This window comes from Myotis daubentonii, chromosome 7 (assembly GCF_963259705.1).
Source record: "Myotis daubentonii chromosome 7, mMyoDau2.1, whole genome shotgun sequence".
NCBI lineage: Eukaryota > Metazoa > Chordata > Mammalia > Chiroptera > Vespertilionidae > Myotis > Myotis daubentonii.
This window is the reverse complement of record NC_081846.1, coordinates 28,498,356-28,521,282: the sequence shown is the minus strand read 5'-3', so window position 1 is coordinate 28,521,282 and position 22,927 is coordinate 28,498,356. Positions and strand designations below refer to the sequence as shown.

At 42.1% G+C, this 22,927-nt stretch overlaps 1 protein-coding gene across 2 annotated transcripts in view; it reads right to left on the bottom strand.

The window, feature by feature from the left end:
• COL4A3 (collagen type IV alpha 3 chain) overlaps positions 1-22,927 on the bottom strand; it is a 136,269-nt gene that overhangs the window by 12,502 nt on the left and 100,840 nt on the right. For both annotated transcript variants that reach the window (XM_059703357.1, XM_059703356.1), the window contains exons 30-46: positions 19,835-19,985; positions 19,409-19,522; positions 18,696-18,863; positions 16,727-16,816; positions 16,279-16,413; positions 14,635-14,733; positions 13,834-13,923; positions 13,363-13,502; positions 11,021-11,147; positions 9,826-9,906; positions 9,344-9,442; positions 9,039-9,086; positions 5,516-5,701; positions 4,883-5,013; positions 2,215-2,287; positions 478-549; positions 265-390 (exon numbers count right to left, since the gene is read on the bottom strand). In XM_059703357.1, coding sequence (XP_059559340.1) covers positions 265-390; positions 478-549; positions 2,215-2,287; positions 4,883-5,013; positions 5,516-5,701; positions 9,039-9,086; positions 9,344-9,442; positions 9,826-9,906; positions 11,021-11,147; positions 13,363-13,502; positions 13,834-13,923; positions 14,635-14,733; positions 16,279-16,413; positions 16,727-16,816; positions 18,696-18,863; positions 19,409-19,522; positions 19,835-19,985 — 1,930 coding nt within the window. The remainder of the gene's footprint in view (positions 1-264; positions 391-477; positions 550-2,214; positions 2,288-4,882; positions 5,014-5,515; positions 5,702-9,038; positions 9,087-9,343; positions 9,443-9,825; positions 9,907-11,020; positions 11,148-13,362; positions 13,503-13,833; positions 13,924-14,634; positions 14,734-16,278; positions 16,414-16,726; positions 16,817-18,695; positions 18,864-19,408; positions 19,523-19,834; positions 19,986-22,927) is intronic.

Genomic DNA, 22,927 nt, shown 5'->3' with positions numbered 1-22,927 from the left:
GTTGTCAGAGAAGACAGAATACTTTTACCTTAATTAAAAAAACAACATCCCTAAGTGCCCTAGAGTGTACTTACTCAAGTTTACACCATGCACAACAGCTTTCAATAGACTCAAAAGGCTTTGTATCTGCTGGTCAAGACTAGCATGAGCTCAAATTTGAAACCAATTATAAAAATCACTACAGTGTGTAACATTTCCTGTGAAGCACCGTTTGCGAGTTCAGCTACTTCCTAGTGATCCAGGTCAATGCTTCCAGTCCCACACCTGGGATTCCCGGTGGCCCTGGTGGCCCAGGCTCTCCTGGCATCCCTGGTCCTCCAGCTCGGCCCGGTGGCCCTGGACTTCCTGGAAGGGAGATGATCTTAACTGTGCCAGGGTCTCCACGTGCACCTATTGACATGAACATAAGAAGATGATGGCTTTATTGATGAGCTACCCTTTCTTCATGGAGAGCAATACTAAGGCAGTAATATTTACCTTGTGGCCCTTTTGGCCCAGGTGGCCCTGGAGGTCCAATTTCCCCTGGAAATCCTGGATTACCCTTCTCTCCTTAAAACAAAGGGAGGGGGGTGGGGAAATGTGATTCCTCTTTTTTTAATTTAATTTTTTAAAATTAATTTTTTTTTATTGATTAAGGTATTACATATGTGTCCTTATCTCCCCATTGCCCCCCACTCATGCCCTCACCCCCCTGTTGTCTGTGTCCATTGGTTAGGTTCATATGAATGTGTGATTCCTCTTAGAACAGTGGGTTTCCTAGCTAGATACCGGAAATTGTGACTGGAAGTCATAAACTCTGTGACAGCCTGTAACAATGATATTCACATGGGTTTTGGCATTTCATTTGGACCCAATGTTTAATATCTATTGAAAAGTATATTCTAGAAGTAAGCATTAAGGTTTTGTATTTTAGTATTGAAGGGGGGGAGTTTCTAAGAGTTCACTAAGTTCAGAAAGCAATTCAATGTAATATTTAAGGTAAAATACAAAGTGACATTGAATCCTATTTCTAAATAAAAAAAAGTGTAAACTCAGTAGTGCCAGATGATAGATGGTCTTATTCTGAAATATGAGGGTGATTAAATGTTTCATGGACCATACACACTTTAACAGCTGATAGCTCAGTTTTGAAAATGAGATGTATTTTAATAAACACTGCCTTTATAATTATTCGAAGTGTGTGTATACATTTATTGGGATACCCTATATTTAATAAGAGAACTGGATTTTATGAATCTCCCCTCTAAATACCTCTAAATATCTCCCCAGAATGTTTCTTTAGTGAGGCCTTTATGTAAGTTTTCAATCCTTAGATATTCCTGTTGTAAGACTGGGGAAGTGACAGGTGGCGCACATGTTTCCAGGCTGCTTGCCAGTAGTCACCCACCCAGTGTCTAATGAGACTCATCAGAATCACTTGCTTTGACTTATTCTTAGCTAATGTGCTCCTTGTGGAGTCAGTGATTGAAAACATGAACAAGGCTCTCTTTGAACTTCTTAGTCCTGGAAAAAGTCTTCTTTTGTGATAATGTGGCTTTATTCACTTTGGCTACACTTATTATTTAGCATCTTACAGTCTAGAATAGATTCCCTGCCATACACAAAATAATAACGGGATTTAGCCAGCGAAGACAACAAATCCCAAAGTCAAAAACTTATTTAAGGTGACAGCACCCTTATAGAAGATTGGAGAATTTCTAAAACCTGAAGCTTATATTTCTGGGGATGAACATTTCAAACTTAAAAATCCCCAAAGTACAGGTTTTTTTCTGATTAAAAACATAATATATGTGCTCCATAAAAAAATGCTAAAACCTACATATAAAAATGTACTTACCCTCCCCGACTAATAAACAGTTTGATGAATATTCTTTTAGATTTTCAGCTTTTAAACTTGTATCACATGCACAAGGTAAAAGAAATAACCCAAGCAATGCTGTTGCTATTAATGTTAGGTCCCCAGCCCCCAACCCTCACACATCAGTACACTCAAAGGTAACCACTTTAAACTGTTTCTGTTTAGTTTTCCTATAGTTTCCACCTTTAAGGTATGGTTTTAATTTTTAAGTCCTCTTCTTCACTAACACTGAGGTCTTTTTTATTAAAGCCTAACTGTCTGGGATGACTGTGGGAGTTCAGTGAACATGTGTGTGACCTACACTGTGAATCTCAGTCATTGTATTTGCATCCAAAGAGCAGTGCACAAAACAGTACCTTTCATGCCTGGAAATCCTTGGAACCCAGGGTCACCTCTGGGCCCTGAAAGACCTGGAATACCGGGGGCTCCCTATATTTCAAATAAAAGAGAGCAGAACCACAGACAAATTTTAAAAATCACAACATTCAAAGAAAACGGGATATAAATAGGATAGAATATGAGAGGTAAGAATGAGCTGAGGTGAAGAGACATCATTTTAACTTTGCAATCACTGTTTCACCTCCTATAATTCCTCTGCCACCTACATATCTCCTTAAGACTATCGTTTTCAATAATAATAACTTAAAAAAAGAAATAAAAGGTAACCTTAAGCCCAAGACAAACATAACCTCCGATACTCATGAATGCAGTGTGACTATTGGATCCAATTGGATAGGAAGAGCAGGCACCAGACTGCTAGAATAAAAATGATAATTTGTATTTGTAATTCTTGTGAAGACAAGCTGTTGAATTGTAGCACCCATCACCATTCTAACTAAGCCAGCAGAGTTATAAATTGGTTAGAGTGGTAGAAACAGTGTCCAAAGATGGGAGCATGAAGGCATGGTTAGGGCAGTTCTGACATACACTTTGGACAAGGATGCAATGATCTGCCCAGGAGGAGATGCTCCCTCCAAATGAGGCTTTACACGAATTGCTCTTGCAGCCATGAGGTGCCCAAGCAAAGACATAGGAGGGGAGGGGGGAATAGGGCTTCCAAAAAGAGCCACATGTCAGAATGTACTCTACTCTACAGGGTTCATGTGGATGAGACAGCATGTGATTACTTGAAAACAGTGGACATGAAAAATGCCAAGAACAACAAGACTGCCCTTTGAGCCAACTGTCATTGGAGCAAGAAGACCAAACGAAGAAGCAGTCCTATTGCTTGGATAAGGCCGTGTGAGGTTAAAAAAGGAGGGAGAGCAGACAGAACCATCTGATCCAGGACTCCCAGGCTTGGGTGGGAAGTGAGCTCTTCCAGGCAAGGAGAAAGCTGGTGAAGGCAGCCCGCCAGTTTAGACCTCCATCAAGAAGAATTACCTTTCGAGTGCCAGTGTGGAAGCCTAGATCGTGGAATGCCCAGAAGGTTTAAGAGAGATCACATTTCCAAACCAGACTTTCCACATCCCAGTGTCCTGGGAGAACTTTTGATGTGATCACAGGGTCAGTGTTTGCCACTTTCAAAGAATCATGAAGAACACGAGGATACTCAGACTGAAGAAGGGCAAATATCTCACTTTTCAAATAAAAAAAAAGGTTTTAAAAGGGTAGATTTTGGAAACCAAATACCAAGAGATCTTAAGAGAGCAGCACGATTCCTGGCCCAGAACATCTATGACAGAACTCTGATTCCTCATCAGTCTCCAAGAATTTGATGTAAACAGAGGAATCAGAAAGCTAGGAAGAGGGCTGAGGTGTTGAGTGATAGGCTGAGTTGAGAGACAGTAATAGGCTGGGAGAGGAGCCTAAATGAACAAAATGACATCTAAGCCCTAACCGGTTTGGCTCAGTGGATGGAGCGTTGGCCTGCGGACTGAAGGATCCCAGGTTCGATTCCAGTCAAGGGCACATACCTTGGTTGCGGGCACATACCCAGTAGGGAGGGTGCAGGAGGCAGCTGATCGATGTTTCTCTCTCTCATCGATGTTTCTAACTCTCTATCCCTCTCCCTTCCTCTCTGTAAAAAGTCAATAAAATATATTTTTTAAAAAATGACATCTAAGAAAGGTAAATGTGAAAGTCCCACATTTAAGTCTCAACTAAACATGCAGGACAAGAACTAATGGAGAAAACTTAGTGGCAGTTCACGGGGGAAAGGCACATGGCCTTTCATTGACTGTAAGCTCAGTGTGTGGGGACAAGATGGGGACGTGGCAGCCAAGCAGCCTGAGTGGATTTTAGGTTGTGTTACAAAGTGGGGATCTCAGGGTAGTGAGACTCTTCCCTCCTCTAGGCACGACCGAGTTCTCACTCCTGGGTATTCTTTGTCCATGGCCTGCATTTTTAAGGGAGATGTTGACAAACTAGGATATATCAATAGAGGCAGGGTTGATGAAAAGTTAAATTGAATTTGAGAAAAAAAGCAACACAAACAGGTATTTATTGGGGGGAGAAAATATAGGAGTGGGCAAAAGTAGGTTTACAGTTGTGAGTATGTGAAAGTTTATTCTTGTATTATTTACTTATTAATTATTGTATTTATTATTATTATTATTATTATTATTATTATTATTAACCTACTTTTGCCCACCCTTGTATTTGGAAGGAAATGGCAGGTATTTACAAACACTGCAGTATATGTCATGGGAAGAAAATATACAATTAGGGGTAGCACACATAGCTTCAAAAGCATATTAACAGAGACCAATCATGTCTTCTAGAGCGATCTCAAAGCCCCAGGTGTTTTTTGAAGCTTCCATAACTGGAGTTGTTCAGAATTGAAACAAGAAAAGGTCAGGAGTGACAGAGAAGGGTTCTGCATGGACCACACGTTAGGGGCCTCTTAGAAGCCAAATCTAAAGCTTACGACTCTGGTTCTCTGAACCTCTGGACCCTGGCTTCTCCTGGGTGCACTGCACAGAAGCATGACAGACGGGAACATTTTGTAGCCTCTGTGCCCCTGATCCTGGCAATTGGCTTGGAAGACTACAAAAAGTCAAAACGATGATTTTCCACACTTACGGGGGGACCCGGCGGCCCAGTGTCTCCGATGGTTCCCGGCGGGCCTCTTGGGCCTGGCTCGCCCACAGGTCCCTTGTCTCCCTTTATGCCTTTGACGTGACCCCCCGGAGGTCCCGGGGGGCCGGGCTCACCTGAATTCAGAAAGAGCCTGTCAGGACTGCGTGCCGGGGAGCTCGGCGGGTTCTGTCGGCGCGTCTTTGGAAGAGAGTGCAAACCCTGTTCCCGACCGTTACCCTGAACAGTTTCCCCTTTGGGAGGGTGGTGGGATTGTGGTCAAGACAGAAGAGATAATGCCAGTGAAGCACCTGGCACAAGGCAAGAATGGTCTCTCCCCGATGCAGGTCTGTGAGAGCAGGATCTTCTCCAGCTCCATACCGGACACAGAGCAGGAGTCACTGGTGAATGGATGCATCTCTGTCTTTTAGGCTAATTTGGCATTTACCAATTTTACAGACCATCTGCCTCAACAATACCAATAGCTTTCGGGCACTCTGTGTGAAAACCGGTGGGTATGGGGAGGTGGAGAAGACCGGAGGGAAAAGAAGCAATAAGGTCACAGGAGGGGGAGTTGAAAGCTTCTGATGTTAAACATTATTTTCATTCTTTTATCTTCTTTAAAAGTAGACCCTCTACCTGGATTTCCTCTTGGGCCTGGAGGACCTCGGTTTCCCTTTTGGCCAGGGATGATTGCACCAGGGAAACCTGGGGGCCCTGGGAATCCTGGCACTCCCGGGGGCCCTTGAGGTCCAACGTCTCCCACTGTCCCTTTCCTGCCGGGAAGGCCGGGCAAGCCTGGGGCTCCTCTGTCTCCTTTCGCTCCTGCAAAGGGAAAGGCTTTATAAGTTTCCGTAATGCCCCTATACTGGGAGTTATCGTTTGTGGTTATCTCTAATAATGTGTTAAGATTCGCTATATATATAAAATAAGCTGGTAGAAGAAATGCAGGTCTCGAGTCAGTTCTGCCTTTGATTAGCCATTTGATCTTGGCAAAGGCACTTCACTTTGTCATATTCTTATTTTTAAAGTGAAGGTAGGATCTGGCCTAGCTCAGGTCTTCAAGGACCCAGTGAGGTAATAAATGGAAAAGTGAGATGGAAAAGCATGGTGTAAGGTCTAAAGTGTTCTGTAAATGTAATCCATAATTGTTATTATCTGGTAAACTTTCATTAAAATGACATTATTTAATCACTGAAAACTCAGTAGAGCTCACAAAGCTAAAACTTCATGGCAATGATGTGTGCATTGGAGGTGTCACCCAGCTCAATCCAGGCAAAGGAACAACAAAGCTGTAATCCCGGCTCTGTCCTCTGGTTACTCCTCCCCCATACGGCAAACTCTACTCTGCAAAGGATGGATGTGGCAGGAGCTTTGGATTTACCAAGGAAGACCCCCAAACGTCACTACTAAATAATAATATTTTTCAATAACCTTCAAGAACTTGTTCATTGACATTCATGAATGGAAAAATGCTGTATAAGTTTAAAATAAACTCCCCCCTCTCTCCCATCTTTGTGTTATTAGAGGAACAGTAAGTGGCATAAAAATAGGAGACAGATATGATGGCAAGAAGACAAAGTGGGGATGAGGCTGCTGGCACAGGAAGGGATGGGAAGCTATTATAAGGGGAAGACTTAAAGTGAGGATGGAAATAAAATGGATGAATATTGACTATCTAGCCTTTTGTCTATCATGTTCTTTAGCTTTTGGATGCCCATAATTTATGCTTTTAAGGTGTTTAGATGATTTCAGCTCACTCTAAGCTGTGAAATACTGTATTTGTACAACAGTCGGGCAATGGTCTGAGGCACCAAATTGCTGTCTTGGGTTATATGTTCCAATTCCATTCAAATTCTTCCTTGTTTTATGATATGGTTTCTTTTTAGGATTTGGGAGAATAAACTAATGAAAAGGATTCAGACCTTCCACGTTTCAAGGAACTCTTCTTCATATTTAGTTATCCTAGGGGGATTGAGGTGCATAATCATTTACTTACACAATTAGGCTATTTGTTATTTTTGATGCTTTTTTAAAGCTTAAGATGTGGGCATTTTATATCAAATTTTATTTCCAAAGAAATGCTAAAGATTTCTCATTCCAAATGGTTAATTTGGGAATTTAACCCAAGAAATGAACAGAAACTCTCCTTTTGGACATAATTCTAAAACTCATCTGTGACCTAGGCTGGGAAAGCCTTTTGCTCATGGGGGAGGGAAGTGTGTGAGAGAACGTGGGGATATTGAACTCATCCGCAAAGATGATCACATCATCCAGAAACAAACAGGAAGGGTGCTGGGGTCCAACCCCAGCAGGTCCAGGGGTCTCCAAAGGTGAGGACGGAGTCGGTGAAGAAGGAATGACACGGAGACAGCGTGCAGTTGATCAGCAGCCTAGCCAGGATCTCTAGCCAAGTTCTGGTCAGGATCTCCAGCGAAGTTCTGGTTAGGATCTCCAGCCAAGTTCTGTGTCCATGTTCTCTTGCTAGGTTCTCCAGCCAGGTTCCCCAGGTTCCCCAGCCAGGTTCGGTCACCAGATTCTGTAGCCAGGTTCTGTCTCTAGGTTCTTCAGCCAGGTTCTCTCACTAGGTTCTGTGGCCAGTTTCTGTCCAGGATCTTTTGCCATGTTCTCTCGCTAGGTTCTGTCTCTAGGTTCTGTGGCCAGTTTTTGTCCAGGATTTTTTGCCATGTTCTCTCCAGCGAAGTTCTTCTGTCTCTAGGTTCTGTGTAGGTTCTGTGTCTAGGTTCTGTGTCCTATTGTCTTGTTACATCTGTATTTATACCAGTTGATTCCAATCCTATTAATCTCTATTCCAAAGGTTAGGGCGTTTCTTATCTCCATTCCAGGGAGTAAAGATTATGTAGCTTAAGCATGATTGTTCGTAGTTAAAGTGATTAATTACCCTCCTGGCACTCAGTTAAGGGGTTTTATTCCCTCTCTAACTTCAGGGGAAAATCCCTACCTGGGGAAACAACCTTTCTCAGAGAGGTGACCTTGGTTAAAACACATAGTGCCAAGAAGGTGAGCAAACATATTAAGAACAGTATGCCATATATGCCAGGTCCTTTGAAACAGCAAGGATGGACCGGCTCCCGGCAGAAGGGGCAGCTTTTGTCTATGTTCACAGTTGAGCTGGTAGGTCAAGAGGAAGTTCCTGCCACTCTGAGTTTCTCAGTAGCATCAGACTACTTCTTGCTGGTTCTTGTATTAATAACCAGGGTTTAGGTGTCTTTGCTAATAAAATTCTCAAATCCACAGGACCCATGGCTGAGAAGGTCAATAAAAGGTACAAGTAAGCTAATGTTTCTTCTGGCAGGTTTCTCTACAAAATGGGAAAACTTAAGCTGCTTATTTTATGAAACACTGGCATGAGAAATTCAGAACTAGAGTTGTCCAATGAAAAACTTGTTCCCTGACTGGTTTGGCTCAGTGGATAGAGCGTCGGCTTGCGGACTCAAGGGTCCCAGGTTCGATTCCAGTCAAGGGCATGTACCTTGGTTGCAGGCACATCCCCAGTAGGGGGTGTGCAGGAAGCAAATGATCGATGTTTCTCTCTCATCGATGTTTCTAACTCTCTATCCCTCTCCCTTCCTCTCTGTAAAAAATCAATAAAATATATTTTTTTTAAAAAAAGAAAACAAAAGAAAAACTTGTGTGTGCTTTGAATGATATGATCAGTAAATTGCCAGGTCTGAGATGTTAACAGAATTTATCAAGAGTAGCGCCACCCCCAACTGGCTCTGGGGGTTGGAATCAGAGCTGTGAAGATGATAAGGTGGGAAAGGGTTGGCATTATTCCTGCATCTAAGAAGAGCTGGGAGGGATGCTCATTGAGAAGCCACCAATTTCACCTTTTCCTTTTAGGAAATGATGCCTTTAAAACATGCTGTCAACAACAAAGCAAATAGATAAGAAGCCTTTTTATTTTTAAAGACTTCCATAGCAGGAAATTCTGAAATTGGATCACAGTTTCTAATTCATTCATTTTGTGGTAATGGTAATAATGAAGCATTTTTACTTGAATTTGAAGAATAGAAACATCCTATTTTACCACTGGGACTCCTTTAATTCCATATGTTTTTGTTTTATAGATCAAGCATATTGCATTAGATTCTGTCTTTGAACCCGTGAGTCACAGGGCCAAGAAGGAAGAACTGCTCACCTTGAACACCAGGTTTCCCTTTTGGGCCTGGAAGTGCCCCGAGCAAACCTGAAAGAGGTAATTTTGGCATATTAATATTTTACATGTGGTTGATTTCATTATGTAGATATGATTCATTCTACTAGGTCAATTTAACCTTGGCAATAAAAGGAAGTTTAAATGATCACACACCCAGAACATGTTAAAGATTGTTCTGTCAGAAAAGAATCTCTAGAGCAGTGAAGGGTTGCTAATTAATAATTAGTGTCACTAATTACTTCATGCAAAATAAAACTAGTGGATCTAAGATAATGAGCAAGTTGTACCAGTTTCTCCCTTTTCTCCTGGTGGACCAGGAATCCCATCGCATCCTTGGTCTCCTCTCATACCCATTGGTCCAGGGTTTCCTGGGAATCCTGGAGGGCCTGAAAAAAAAAAAAAAAAAGAAGTCATTCAAAGAGAGAACTTCCTTCCTATCAATGGTCTAATGTGCCAGATGTGTGTAATTCTGGTAAAAGTGTTTATTTTGCAGAACTGTAGTTCTGTCCAGCTAACTTCACAATGACAGCTATGAACAGACTAATACAACCATGAGAATTATCACTTTGGAATGTCTAGGTTGGCAGACCTTTGAATTAGGTATAAATAGCTAGCCTCACTCTTCTGCATTTCTTCCTGAGGAGTGAGTAACTGGAGGCTACCTTCTAAAGAGCAGTCGTGGCTCAAAGCTACAGCTAAGCAGAGAGTTCAAACTCAGGGGGAACACGCTTCCCTCAGGAAAGGGCGATAGACAAAGTAGAGAAGGAACCTGGAGGGCCTTTTGTTCCTGGAAATCCAGGGAAGCCTTTCATTCCTTTCGACCCCATGTCACCATCAGGACCCGGCTTTCCTGTAAATGGAGAGAGAGGGAAAGGACAAAAAATACCGAAAAATAAATGGTTACATTGGCTGAAATGGTTGGTTCTTAAAGTTAACGGTGCTCATGTTGGTGTTCAGGTGACTTATACCCGTCACCTCAGGCTTTTCTTGGGTGCTACTTCACTAGAGAAGCACAGCAATGTGTTGAATCACTTTGAAGGGTGTGCATACAGCAATCACGTGGGCCACTCGATACCTGACTTATTGCTTTAATTGAGAATTAACAGCAAATCCATGGAACCTTTTAGTGTTTGAAATGATAATTTAAATGGTACCTGTAAGTAAGACCTGCGGCTGCAACCCAGTAGCTTAGCAGTTGTTTTTAGTAAAGCAAGACAAAAACTGAAACCTGAATTATAAGCAAATAAAAACGAAAGCCAAAGTTTGACCTTGAAACATGCCAGAAAAATGAAACCACAACAGTGTTATGGGTTGAATTGTGTTGCTTCCTAATTTATATGTTGGAGTCCTAACCCTCAATATTTCAGAATATCACTCTACTTGGGGACAGGGTCTTTAAAGAAGCGGTTAGATTAAGATGAGGTCACTAGGGTGGGCTCTACTCCAACATGACTGGTGTCTATAAGGAGAGGCTATTTGGACACAGACACAGAGGACAGACACGGGGGAAGGTGGCCCTCTATGAGTCAAGGAGAAAGGCTTCAGAAGAAATCAAACTTGCCGATACCTTGATCTCAAACTTCTAGCCTACAGAATTGTGAGAAAATAAATTTCCACCTGTGTTGTTTGTTATGGGAAACCTAGAAAACTGATACAACCATCATAAGATTGGACAACGAACTAACATTTCACGTCTTTAGGCTGAGCTCCTCAGAAATTTTGGGGAGCGCCTCAGAAGTTTTGTTTACGGGAGCAGCTTTTTAGATCTCAGTCCACCAAACTGGCTCATCGGCAAATAAGGCTTCTCTTGATTAATCTTCTACTCCTTAGTATCTTAGAATTTGAAGATCAAAGTTGAATAAAAGCAATTATAATACAAAAACCTAAATAGCTTTCTGTCTACAGAGACGATTCTAGGCAGTGAGAGCCATGCCTTCTGCTCTCAGAGTAAAGCCCATGCTCACCTGGGTGGCCGGGACTTCCAGGACGTCCAGGGATGCCGTCAGGTCCAGCAGGCCCCGAATGTCCAGGTGGCCCAGGGGGCCCTCTTTCTCCTTTCATTCCCACGACACCTGGCAATCCTGGTTCTCCCTTAAATTCAGTCAGACACCTTTAAAATTCTCATATAAGCAGGGTATGTGATCAGAATGAAGTATAAACTATATTTGTTTGCATTTATTTATTATTATTAGCACTAGAGGCCCAGTGCATGAAATTCGTGCACTGGTAGGGTCCCTAGCTGCTGGCCGGGTACACCCTCCCTTCCCCCAGCTGCCGGGCCGGCCCTGCTCCCTGGTCAAACTCCCAGATGAACTCCCAGTTGAGGGGACAATTTACATACTACGCTTTTACTATATAGGAATATTATTTAGCTAGTTAGTTAGCAATTCATACTGAGTATCTGCTGTGTGCCAGTACTGTGACAGGTGTTTGGAAAAGGGGGCTACATGTTTTGTGGGACCCATCCCAAAATGAATATTCAGCTCCCTTTTACAAAATGGTAAAGCATGCTCTGGTTTCTCTTCAGACCGCATAAATCTTTCGCCTTTTACAAAATGGTAAAGCAATTCAAAACAGTGACATCAAAGCATTGAACCAAGTGTTGCTGTCCTTCTTAGCACCCAACCTCTGTGACTACATGGGTCACACACTTACAAAGCTGGCTCTCACCAGAAATATAATAACCATATACACATGTGTGATATATACAGTCCCTGCTTCATGGAGCTTTAGAGACCAGTGGAGAGATAGGAAATAATCACACAAAGGTATAATTTCAACTTGTGATGATTAACTCAGGAGTAGGAAAGAAATAGTTAGACCAAATGAATATATGTTCTACAGATATTATGCGTGCTGGTAAGTGCATCTCAATCATATGTAAAAGAAAGCAAAGTCTTCATTACATCTGTACTTCAATTTTATGATAAACCAACACGTATGGATTTGGTGGTTACTTACAAAATCTCCATAGTAATTGATTAAAATATACTACTCTGTTACTATGATTTGTCAATCTGAGAAAATGAGCCCATTTTTTTTGTTCAATGCATAGTTCTGAACATCTCTTCTGTGGTTACCTCTGAAAACCCTAAATCTAAGTGAAACAATTAATTGAATGTGAATCAAGTATAAGACAATTCCTCACTGAGAAAATATCTCAGTGGAAACGGTGTCTCCTTGGTTTTCTGAGGACCTATTCTAAAAATCAAGGGCAAAGGAAATTTATTTGTGCTCCAAGTAATAAAGGGCTGGTTTCTTGGGTTTGTGTGGCTTCTAAACATTTTATTTTATGTTGTTTCAGTAATTACCACTGGAGAACATGATTGGTGGAAATCCTTAGGAAAGGTAATATTTTATTGGCTCAAAATTGTCAGGGAAAAGGCCCCCTAAGCAACAAGTTTTATATATTTGAGAGTCGTATACTTTTGAAAGTCTGATAAAAATGTAGACTCTCCCCTACAAAAATTTGCATTCATTTTACATTCAATTTCAGGAGATTAGCAGACTTCTTCGGGTTCCATAGATGCATGGAAATCCATGTTAAAACCCCTGCTTATGGGAATTTATATTAACCATTCTCTAGTGATCTAGCTCTGGCTTTTATTGTAAGTACACACAGAAAGATTGGAAGGAAATGGATCTAAAAAACCCAGCTGAGCCCCATGGAAATGTTTGATGAAATGTTTGGTTGTTACTTGGTACAACATGCTAGCAAGGGCTTCAACCTCTAGTTAACAGCACAAGCGCTGAGAGCACTGAGACAAGATACAATTCTGTGTAATGGAATAAAAGTATAGTTCTAAAACAATTAAAATACAAGTATGTATCTTAGGATTTTGTCTGCTTTTTGATGATGCTCTAAAGTTATTTTACTTTATATCTTTTATTACAGTTTAATAAGTCAAATGTTTTTTATTATGAGGTTTGGAAATTTATTTTTATAAGTCTGTGTGAGGTGAGTCCACATCAGAGACTGGCTACTTTGTGTCACAGAAAACAAACACTGCCCTGGCAGATTGTGTGAGTCACTGATCACTGCCTCCTTCTGGCAGCACACTGAAATTGCAGGGACAATTATGAGAAATTCCTTGAGAGTTGAAACTGACAGGAATACATTAAGAAGTTGACAGCTGTGTAATAGGCATCCTCAGTTGTGAAGATATGATTAAAGAGAACCCAAATACCTACCTGAAAATATAATAATATTTAAAATGTTCTCTGCTCACATTGAATCCAATAGTTGTTGGTATTTAAAGGGACTCACCCCACCACCAAAATGTAAGTACTTCACTGGCCGATATACCTTGGGTCCTGGTGGTCCTGGCCTTGTGCCTTCTGAATAACCTGGCTCTCCCTTATCTCCTTGGAAACCATGAATACCTGGGAAGCCTGTTTTTCCAGGGAGACCTGGGAGTCCCAAAGTTCCTCTCTTTCCTTTGGACCCTGAAATTAGGAAAGAAATCAGATAAAAGAGGTAAACACAGGGATCTCGAAGTGTTCTACTTCCAGCCTTTGCACAAACCACATTTCTTTTAGGAAGTTGACTTTTCGGTATCACCAATATACCAGGTAGTCATAATGGATTATTTTTACACAATGTAAAGATTATTTTGTTCTCACTAGTGTTCTAGTTGCACATAGTGCATTTGTCTGAAAGTAAATCTAGTTGTATTACACCAACTTTCTAAGAAATGGGAAATCAAAACAACACAAAAAATCTAGACCTGGGATCCATCATAAGCTTGTAGGCTCATAGCAGGATCTTATACGTTACCTGGCACCCCCATGATCCCCATGCTTCCTGGCATTCCACGGGGGCCCGGCTCTCCAGGATTCCCATTGCTTCCAGGATCTCCTCTGGGGCCTTGAGAACAAATAAACAGTCACGTGCCCTGCATAGTTCCTGGACACAAGCTGCTCAATAAATATTGGTTGCCTGCATGAGTTTATGTATCCAGAGCAGCCAGGCCAGTTGGTTTAAGTACTTGCTAGCTGCCTTTTTGCCTTCATATAAGGAGGAGGCTGAGGACCCAGACATGTAAGCTTAGAGAAAGTTAGGTTCTTGTCAGCAGGCTTTGATTTTGAATATCAAGATCATCCTAGGACCAAAGCAGGGAAGTAATAGATTTTTACACTGAACATTTATTGCCATGTAATGTATTTTGACGGGGTCACAGAGAATAAGGTGGCTACTTTAATTGTTCAAAAAATTAGTTTGCAAACTCAATAACCTGATTAAAAAATAAAGAGGCAAATTTGAAAACCTCTAAAGCATTATCTGGTTTTCTTCTATGATATGTAATATTGTGATAAATTAAAGTTTACAATACATATTAGTAGTTTCAAAATAATATTTTTAGTACAAAAATGGAACTTTGTGCATATTAATATTTTTTAGTTAATACAGGCTAACTATACACACCTTCATTTTGGTTTAATTTAGAAACAAATTTCTGTTGGAAGACTGTTAGAGCAGGATTCACATTCATACCAGAAAGTCTAGAAACACGTTTTTGTTCCATTTAGATTTAGGGAAACTTAAAGCCTGATATTTCTATTAGCAAGTCCACTGTACCTGATGGTCCTGGTGGTCCAGGTGGCCCTTTGAGTCCTTCTAAACCTGGTAACCCGGGAATGCCTCTGTTTCCTTTCTCACCCGGCTGTCCTGTAAATCCTAAAGTTAAACAATGTATTAAAAATACAGGTTAGAATTTTACCAGAGTTATCCACATCCTGATTAACATTGATGTGATATTGTTATAATAGGATATAGGATATGTATTAAGAGAATGGGCCAATGTGGACTTACCTCTTTTTAAAAACAGGATTAAATGAGAATATTAGCACAGCAGCTAGCATGAGTTAGCTCTCAAACAAAACCAGCAATTAACAAGCATTATAAGAATTAGTGGCCTAAATATAACTTCTTCTTGCTTTATCTTAGTGATGCCAGAGGACCATGTTTGTGTCTACACTATCGCATTCTCAGTCCATTTATTATAACTATGGTGTATTAACTAATTAGCATATGACAGACACTATTCTCTTTTTTTAATCTTATTTAATCTGCAGGCAATCTCAGTCTATCCTCAAGCCTCCCCAGATAGAGTGCAGAGATGAGAAAACTGGCCTAAAAAGTCAACGGACTAAGCTAGAGGCACCCTGTCCATCAGTAGTAGTGTTGGGACTTGAACCCAGTTCCACAGGCGGGAGAACTCATAAACTTCCCACAGCGCTGTCCTGCTTTTGTAGAACATGGCTTTGATCACACCATTTTCCAGATCAAAAATATTACTCACTGCCTTTTCATACATACACCTGCGTCTCCCCTGCAGACTCCTTTAGGAGTTGTGTTTACCTGCACCCTCAATACCTCATCCATTTGCAGTGGATGCCTTTGAGTCTTTGAGAAATTAAGATTTCAAAAATGGGTTGTATTTAAATTAGAGAGGCCTACAGCACCTTGTGCAGAATTTGTTAAGCAAATCTTTATCCATCCTTATGTTATAAGCATAAAAATATTTGTTGACTACAATCCCACTTCTCAAAATGTATTACTAATTACTCAACACAATATGGTTTTGCAACTGAAGATGTACATTTTTTCTGTATTATTCCCTGCTATGAAAGCTTAATCTGCAAATATTTCATTTTACCCAGCAATTCTCTTTTTTCTAAAATTACTTGGGATTAAAATTGGTCAAGGAGACCATAGGCAGGCTTTCTTAAAATGGATAAAACACTCTTCTCCAAAGGATTTTGAGCATGAGAAGCAATTTGGGGATGCAAATGAGAAAAATTAATCCTGACGGCTGATGGAATATAGTGGAATGTGGAGTGGAGGTTTCTATTTCAGGCAGGGAAGGTTTTTATGTGGAACTTCCTAAGGGTTTATTTTTCAACTTACTTGGCAAATAGGGGTTTTGAGACTTACGGTTTAAAAACTGACTAGGGAAAATTTAAAAACAGCTGACCAAAATGCAGAGTGGACTTAGAAATAAAGAGTTTTGCATTAAAGAGGCAACATATTATTGTGCAAGGCACATGAGACCCAGTTCTAGTTCAGGCTTGGGCCACCAACTGGCTATGGGACTGTGGACAGGACACTAAACACTGGCCCTCACTGTTCTCAATTGCCAACTGGAAGGGTTTGCCTGGATAATTCTCAGTTTTAGAATCAGCTCTGATGTTCTGGTTCTAAATATAAGGCAGTCTGTACCTTTGAGGCCTGGTTCTCCTTTGTCCCCCTTTAAGTGAGCTATTTGAGAAGGCCCGGGAAGTCCTTTAGCTCCTTTCTCCCCCTTGGCTCCTGGGGGTCCTCTCTCACCCTTTGCCCCTGGGATTCCAAAGCTACCTGTAAGACAGGAGTAACCACAGCAGTTCCTTAATTCTTTAAGTAGTTCGTAAGGATGCAAAAGTTAACAGTGCTTACCATAAAACAAAACAAACAAGCCAAAACACTTGACAGTGCTGAGACCTTCATAAATAGTTTCCTAAAACAGCCTGTAGGGAAAAAAATGATCCCGTTCAAATGGGAAAAAGGAAAACAGGAAACAGCAAAATCAAATACATGGTTTCCTCAGAACTAGTTTCCCCTCAGAGAATAAAACATAACTTATGTTGCTGTTCCTTCTGCCTCATAACTGGAAAGCTCTTCCATCACTCACCCTTCTGTCCTGGGGAGCCTGGGGTCCCAGGAGGCCCCGGAAGGCCAATGTTGCCAGGGTAGCCCATCATCCCAATGGTTCCTCTTTCACCTGTCGAAACAAGTAACACAAGGCATATTCAGAATGAGAAAAGCAAGTGCTTTCTCCACAAAATAAATTATACTTAGAAGGAGAAAGCGGGAGCTGAAGGAATGGTTTCTGTAAATAAGAAAATAACCATAATTGTCTAGGAGATGGGTCAGTAACCAGTCTCTTATTACATCACGTATGTGGAAGTCATTGGTAGCAGATCACATTTGTGGATAAGAATAGAATATGTTTATGTTTTGGACTATTCCTCCTCCCCATCCAAGACCAACAGCTCATTTTATTTTCTTCATAGCTGTTGTCTAGAGTTGAACTTATAACTAATGTATTTATTATTGTCTCACTCACTGTCAGAGGTGGAACTTGTCCATTGATATGTCCCTAGGGCCTAGAACAGTGCTGACATGTGATAACAGCTCAATCGTATGAATGAAAGGATAACTTGCAGATCAAGTTGTTACCTATGCTCATCTCTAGAGGAAAGGTCAGTGAGGTTACATGCCAGGAGAATATTGGAATATTCTTCCGAAACATATTAACTGTCAACACAATGATGAAATAAAATGTACTATAAGGAATGCTATGAATAACCATATGCCAGCAAATTAGATAAACTACAGAAAATGGACAAACTCCTAGAGATACCCAGATTACCAAAACTGACTCAAGAGGAAATAGAAAATCTGTTTAGACCCATAACAAATGAATAAATTGAATTAGTAATTTATAAAATTATCACAAAGAAAAGCCCAGAACTGGATCACTTCACTGATGAATTCTACCAAACATTTAAAAAAATATACCTTTTCCACAAACTCTTCTAGAAAATGTAAGAGGAGGGAACACTTCCCATCTTGTTCTATAAGACCAGCATTACCCTGACACCAAAACTAGGAAGAAACATCATAAGAAAAGAAAAAAGACAGGCCCATTTCCCTTGTAAATATAGATGCAAAAATTCTCAACAAAATACTAGCAAATCTATTTTAGTAGTAACATATAAAAAGGATCACACAGCAAAAATAATCATTAGTTTCAGTGGAATACCTGAACCTAATATTATATGTCAACTGTAATTGAAAAATAAAAATCCTATCTAATAAAAGAGAAAAATGGTAATTGGCGTACGACGATACCCTTTTCATTGGCTAATCAGGGCTATATGCAAATTAACTGCCAACTAAGATTGGCAGTTAACTGCCAACTAAGATTGGCAGTTAACTGCCAACAAGATGGCGGTTAATTTGCATATGTAGGCACAATGCAGGGAGGCGAAAGGGAAAGCAGGAAGAAGCCCCCTGCCACTGACAGTGATGGGAAACCCAGGGGGGAGCTAAGAGCTGGGGGGCAGGGCAAAGGAGGCCCTGGGGCCGCCTTTGCCCTGCCCCCCAGCCATGATCGGAGAATCAGGTGCCTTTGCCGCCCTGGCCAGTGATAGCAGGAAGTAGGGGTGGAGCCAGCGATGTGAGCTGGGCACGGTCGAAGCTGGCAGTCCCGGGAGCTAGGGGCCCCTTGTCTGGGCCTAAAGTGAAGCCCACGATCGCGGGGCCGCTGCAGCTGTGGGTTCCCGCTGCCCGGGCCGGATGCCTCAGCCAGAGGCGTCCTGCAGGGGCAGGGGCGGAGCCCGCGCGATCGCGCCCCCCCACCCCCCCGCTGCCACTGCAGGTCCCCGCTGCCCGGGCCGGATGCCTAGGCCAGAGGCGTCAGGCCTGGGCAAGGGGCCGATCCTGTGATTGGAGGGTGATGGGGGTCAACGCCTGAGGGCTCCCAGTATGTGAGAGAGGGCAGGCTGGGCTGAGGGACACTCCCCCCACATACACACCCAGTGCACGAATTTCGTGCACTGGGCCCCTAGTAAATAAATAAAAGCAGAAGAAAATACCTGGTGGCCCTAAGAATCCTGGGTTTCCTGGATATCCTTTTGGACCAGGTGGTCCCATCTCGCCTTGATGACCTGGCATTCCTGGTGGTCCAGGTTCTCCAGGCAGTCCTGACCTATCCAAACCCGGAATCCCTGGGTCTCCCTTTGGTCCTGCTTCACCTTTTTTGCCTATATGTGAATGAATGAATGAATGAATGAATGAATGAATGAATGAATGAAATAAAGGAATGAACACACAAGTGCTTTCCCCACTGACTCCAGAAATATTTTACGGCTGTAAATATTTAGCTTTGTGATTTGGGGATAAATAAAACACATCCTCATCGGATGGATGGATTGATTGGTTGGTTAATGTCCCCTCCTATAAAATTTTTAAGCTCTCTTCTGGCTTTAGCATTCTCTGTTTCAATGATTCTTGTAGTAATAAAAATGTAAAATTTAGATCTATTTTCTAGTTCTGCGGGCACATCCTGGGACTGCACGTAATGACCTTGCCTTAGTCTTGAACTTACAGAACACATTCAGTGCCACTCAGCATGCGTGAGTCCTCACTGTAACAAATCCATGACAACAAGGTTTATGTTTCACACCAGTTCCCATGAGCAGTGGTCAGGACTTGCTGCTGGACAGTTCCAGAGTCAAACAGCAAAGCACCTAGCAGGAGTCCCAGGCCACTTGCCCATCTAGGACTGGTTTTGAGGCTCTCCTCTTACCTTGTTGTCCTTTCAATCCATTTAAGCCTGGAAGTCCTTGGGGTCCCCTGAGACCCTCTGTGCATCTCCCTGAGAGTCCTTTTTCTCCAGGTGGTCCAGGCTTCCCTGGATCCCCTGCAAAAGAGAGTCCAAGAATATATTCCGGGGCCAAAATCCAAGGTCCTAGAATTGCTATCCCAAGTATTCTCCTGTAACCACTCCCCTAAATTGGGCCAATATTTACAGAGAACACTCATTAAGAAGGAAAGAAGGAACAAAGAAGGGAAGAAGGAACAAAGGTAGAGCAACAATGTTGAGTGGAGAAATAATTAAGCCCCACAGATTCTATTTATTCATCTAGAACTTTGTTTGAGAATTCTTGACCCCTAGAGCACCTAAACATTCAATTTGTTGCATTTTAGCAAAGCTCACAGTGGAGAAAAGTACCTCGTGGTCCATCAAGCCCTCCTGTTCCTGGAATTCCAGGGAGACCTGGAAGTCCAGGGAGTCCAATTGCTCCATTTTCCCCAGAATTGCCTCTTTCTCCTGGAAAACCTGGTGTTCCTGGTTCTCCAGGCATGGCTAGTCCTGGTTCTCCCTGTGGCACAGAAATGGTGTTAGTATTATTATATAATGCTTCTAGATACTCATTGACTACTAGTGGCCTGGTGCATGGATTCCTGCACATTGAAAAGAAATTAATTAGAAGAAAGATTCGTGTGGTAATTACGTTACAGCAAAAATTACATGTCAAAATAGTATATATAATATAGTATTATAAAATTAAAACACACGTGTGATTGGCACCTGTGGGAGCTTTATATGTATCGCACATGTGTGAGTCAGCATCTATTTTTAAATTTCCAGTGCACGTCATTTGTACCAGCCTGTCAGAGGTACGTACGGTCAGTCACTTAGCCTTTTATACATAGAGACTGGCTTGTCTTTAGGGCTGTTTATTTGAAGATAACGTCTTCATTATGGAGATCCTAACCACCTTTTTTCACAGCCACCACCATTCTATTAACTCTCCTTTTTCAACTCTAGTTGCTGACTTTTCTATAAATTTATGCATAATAATTCTTTAGATCCCCTACTTTTTCATAATACTGTGGGATTTTCTGTAACAATCTAGATGTCTCCATGCTTGAGTTTTCTCATAACTATCCACGTTTCTTTCTAGAGTTCTTCCATTTTCTTTTTTTTAAAAAAATATTTTATTGATTTTTTACAGAGAGGAAGGGAGAGGGATAGAGAGTTAGAAACATCAATGAGAGAGAAACATCGATCAGCTGCCTCCTGCACACCCCCTACTGGGGATGTGCCGCAACCAAGGTACATGCCCTTGATCAGAATCGAACCTGGGACCTTTCAGTCCGCAGGCCTGCCGGGAGCCGGTCCATCCTTGCTGTTTCAAGGGACCTGGCATATATAGCATACGGTTCTTAATATGTTTGCTCCCCTTGGCGCTGTGTTTTAACCAAGGTCACCTCTCCGAGAAAGGTTGAATCCCCAGGTAGGGATTTTCCCCTGGAGTTAGGGAGGGAATAAAACCCCTCAACTAAGTGCCAGGCGGGTAATTAATCCCTTTAACTACGAACAATCATGCTTAAACTACATAATCTTTTCTCCCTGGAATGGAGATAAGAAACGCCCTAACCTTTGTAATAGAGATTGATAGGATTGAATCAACTGGTATAAATACAGTTGTAACAAGACAGAAACACTCAGAATTTAGAACACAGAACTGAGAACACAGGGCTTGGAAGACAGGACCAAGAGAGACAGAGCCTAGGCACAGAACCTACACAGAACGTTTTATACAAGACTGGAGATCCTAGGCAGAACCTCTCTGGAGATCCTGAACAGAACTTGGCTGGAGATCCTGGCTACAGAACCTGGCTGGAGACCCTGACAAGCGAACCCAGCTATGATGATCAACTGAACGCTGCCTCTGTGACATTCCTTCTTCGCCGACTCCGTCCACACCTTTGGGGACCCCTGGGCCTGCTGGGGTTGGACCCCGGCATATGGCGCCCGAACAGGGACCCCTAGGTAAGCGCCCCACACTCGGGACGGATCGGACTCCACCGTAGGAAGAGGGTGGATAGTCTTCGCCGACTCCTTCCACACCTTTGGGAACCCCTGGAAAAGGATTCCCATAGGTAAGCCCCCCCCATTGAGAACCCCCACACTCGGGACGGATAGGACTCCACCAGGGTGCTACAGACCCCCCTATAGAGGATAAGTAGGGTAAGAAGGTGGATAGTACAGAACTTAGATTGAGAAGATGTGCCATACTGAGTCCAAAGAAAGAAGACTCTGTATTGATCCTCAGATTGAGAAGATATGCCATACTGAGTCCAAAGAAAGAAGACTCTGTATTGATCTTTAGATTAAGAAGATGTGCCATACTGAGTCTAAAGAAATAAGACTCTGTATTGATCTTTTAACACATATGCTTGCTAGCAGAGGAATTAAGGTTACTCCCAGTCAGGCAGAACGTTTTGTACAACAAATATGTCCATGCTTTTCTGAGGAAGGAAAGGTAAATGTAATGGCATGGGAGAAGGTAGGCCCAAGGAGCCTTATCCTTAACCCCACTGCAGCCTTTCTACCCTGGGAAAGTGCAGGATTGGCAAGCTCTCCCTGGGATGATAGATCAGGACTCAGGTAATAGCGGAAAGCGCCAATCCTACTCTTAAAATGGATACAAGAGAGCATTTCAGGGTTTTTCTTTTTAATGCTTGCTTTTAAAAAATAAAAAAGGGGGAATTTGCCGGGAGCCGGTCCATCCTTGCTGTTTCAAGGGACCTGGCATATATAGCATACGGTTCTTAATATGTTTGCTCCCCTTGGCGCTGTGTTTTAACCAAGGTCACCTCTCCGAGAAAGGTTGAATCCCCAGGTAGGGATTTTCCCCTGGAGTTAGGGAGGGAATAAAACCCCTCAACTAAGTGCCAGGCGGGTAATTAATCCCTTTAACTACGAACAATCATGCTTAAACTACATAATCTTTTCTCCCTGGAATGGAGATAAGAAACGCCCTAACCTTTGTAATAGAGATTGATAGGATTGAATCAACTGGTATAAATACAGTTGTAACAAGACAGAAACACTCAGAATTTAGAACACAGAACTGAGAACACAGGGCTTGGAAGACAGGACCAAGAGAGACAGAGCCTAGGCACAGAACCTACACAGAACGTTTTATACAAGACTGGAGATCCTAGGCAGAACCTCTCTGGAGATCCTGAACAGAACTTGGCTGGAGATCCTGGCTACAGAACCTGGCTGGAGACCCTGACAAGCGAACCCAGCTATGATGATCAACTGAACGCTGCCTCTGTGACATTCCTTCTTCGCCGACTCCGTCCACACCTTTGGGGACCCCTGGACCTGCTGGGGTTGGACCCCGGCACAGGCCGACACTCTATCCACTGAACCGAACGGGTCAGGGCAAGTTCTCCCATTTTAAATATGTATGTTTCTGAAGGTTAAGGAAGAAATAGAAAGACAAACCTGTCTTAGCACTTTCTG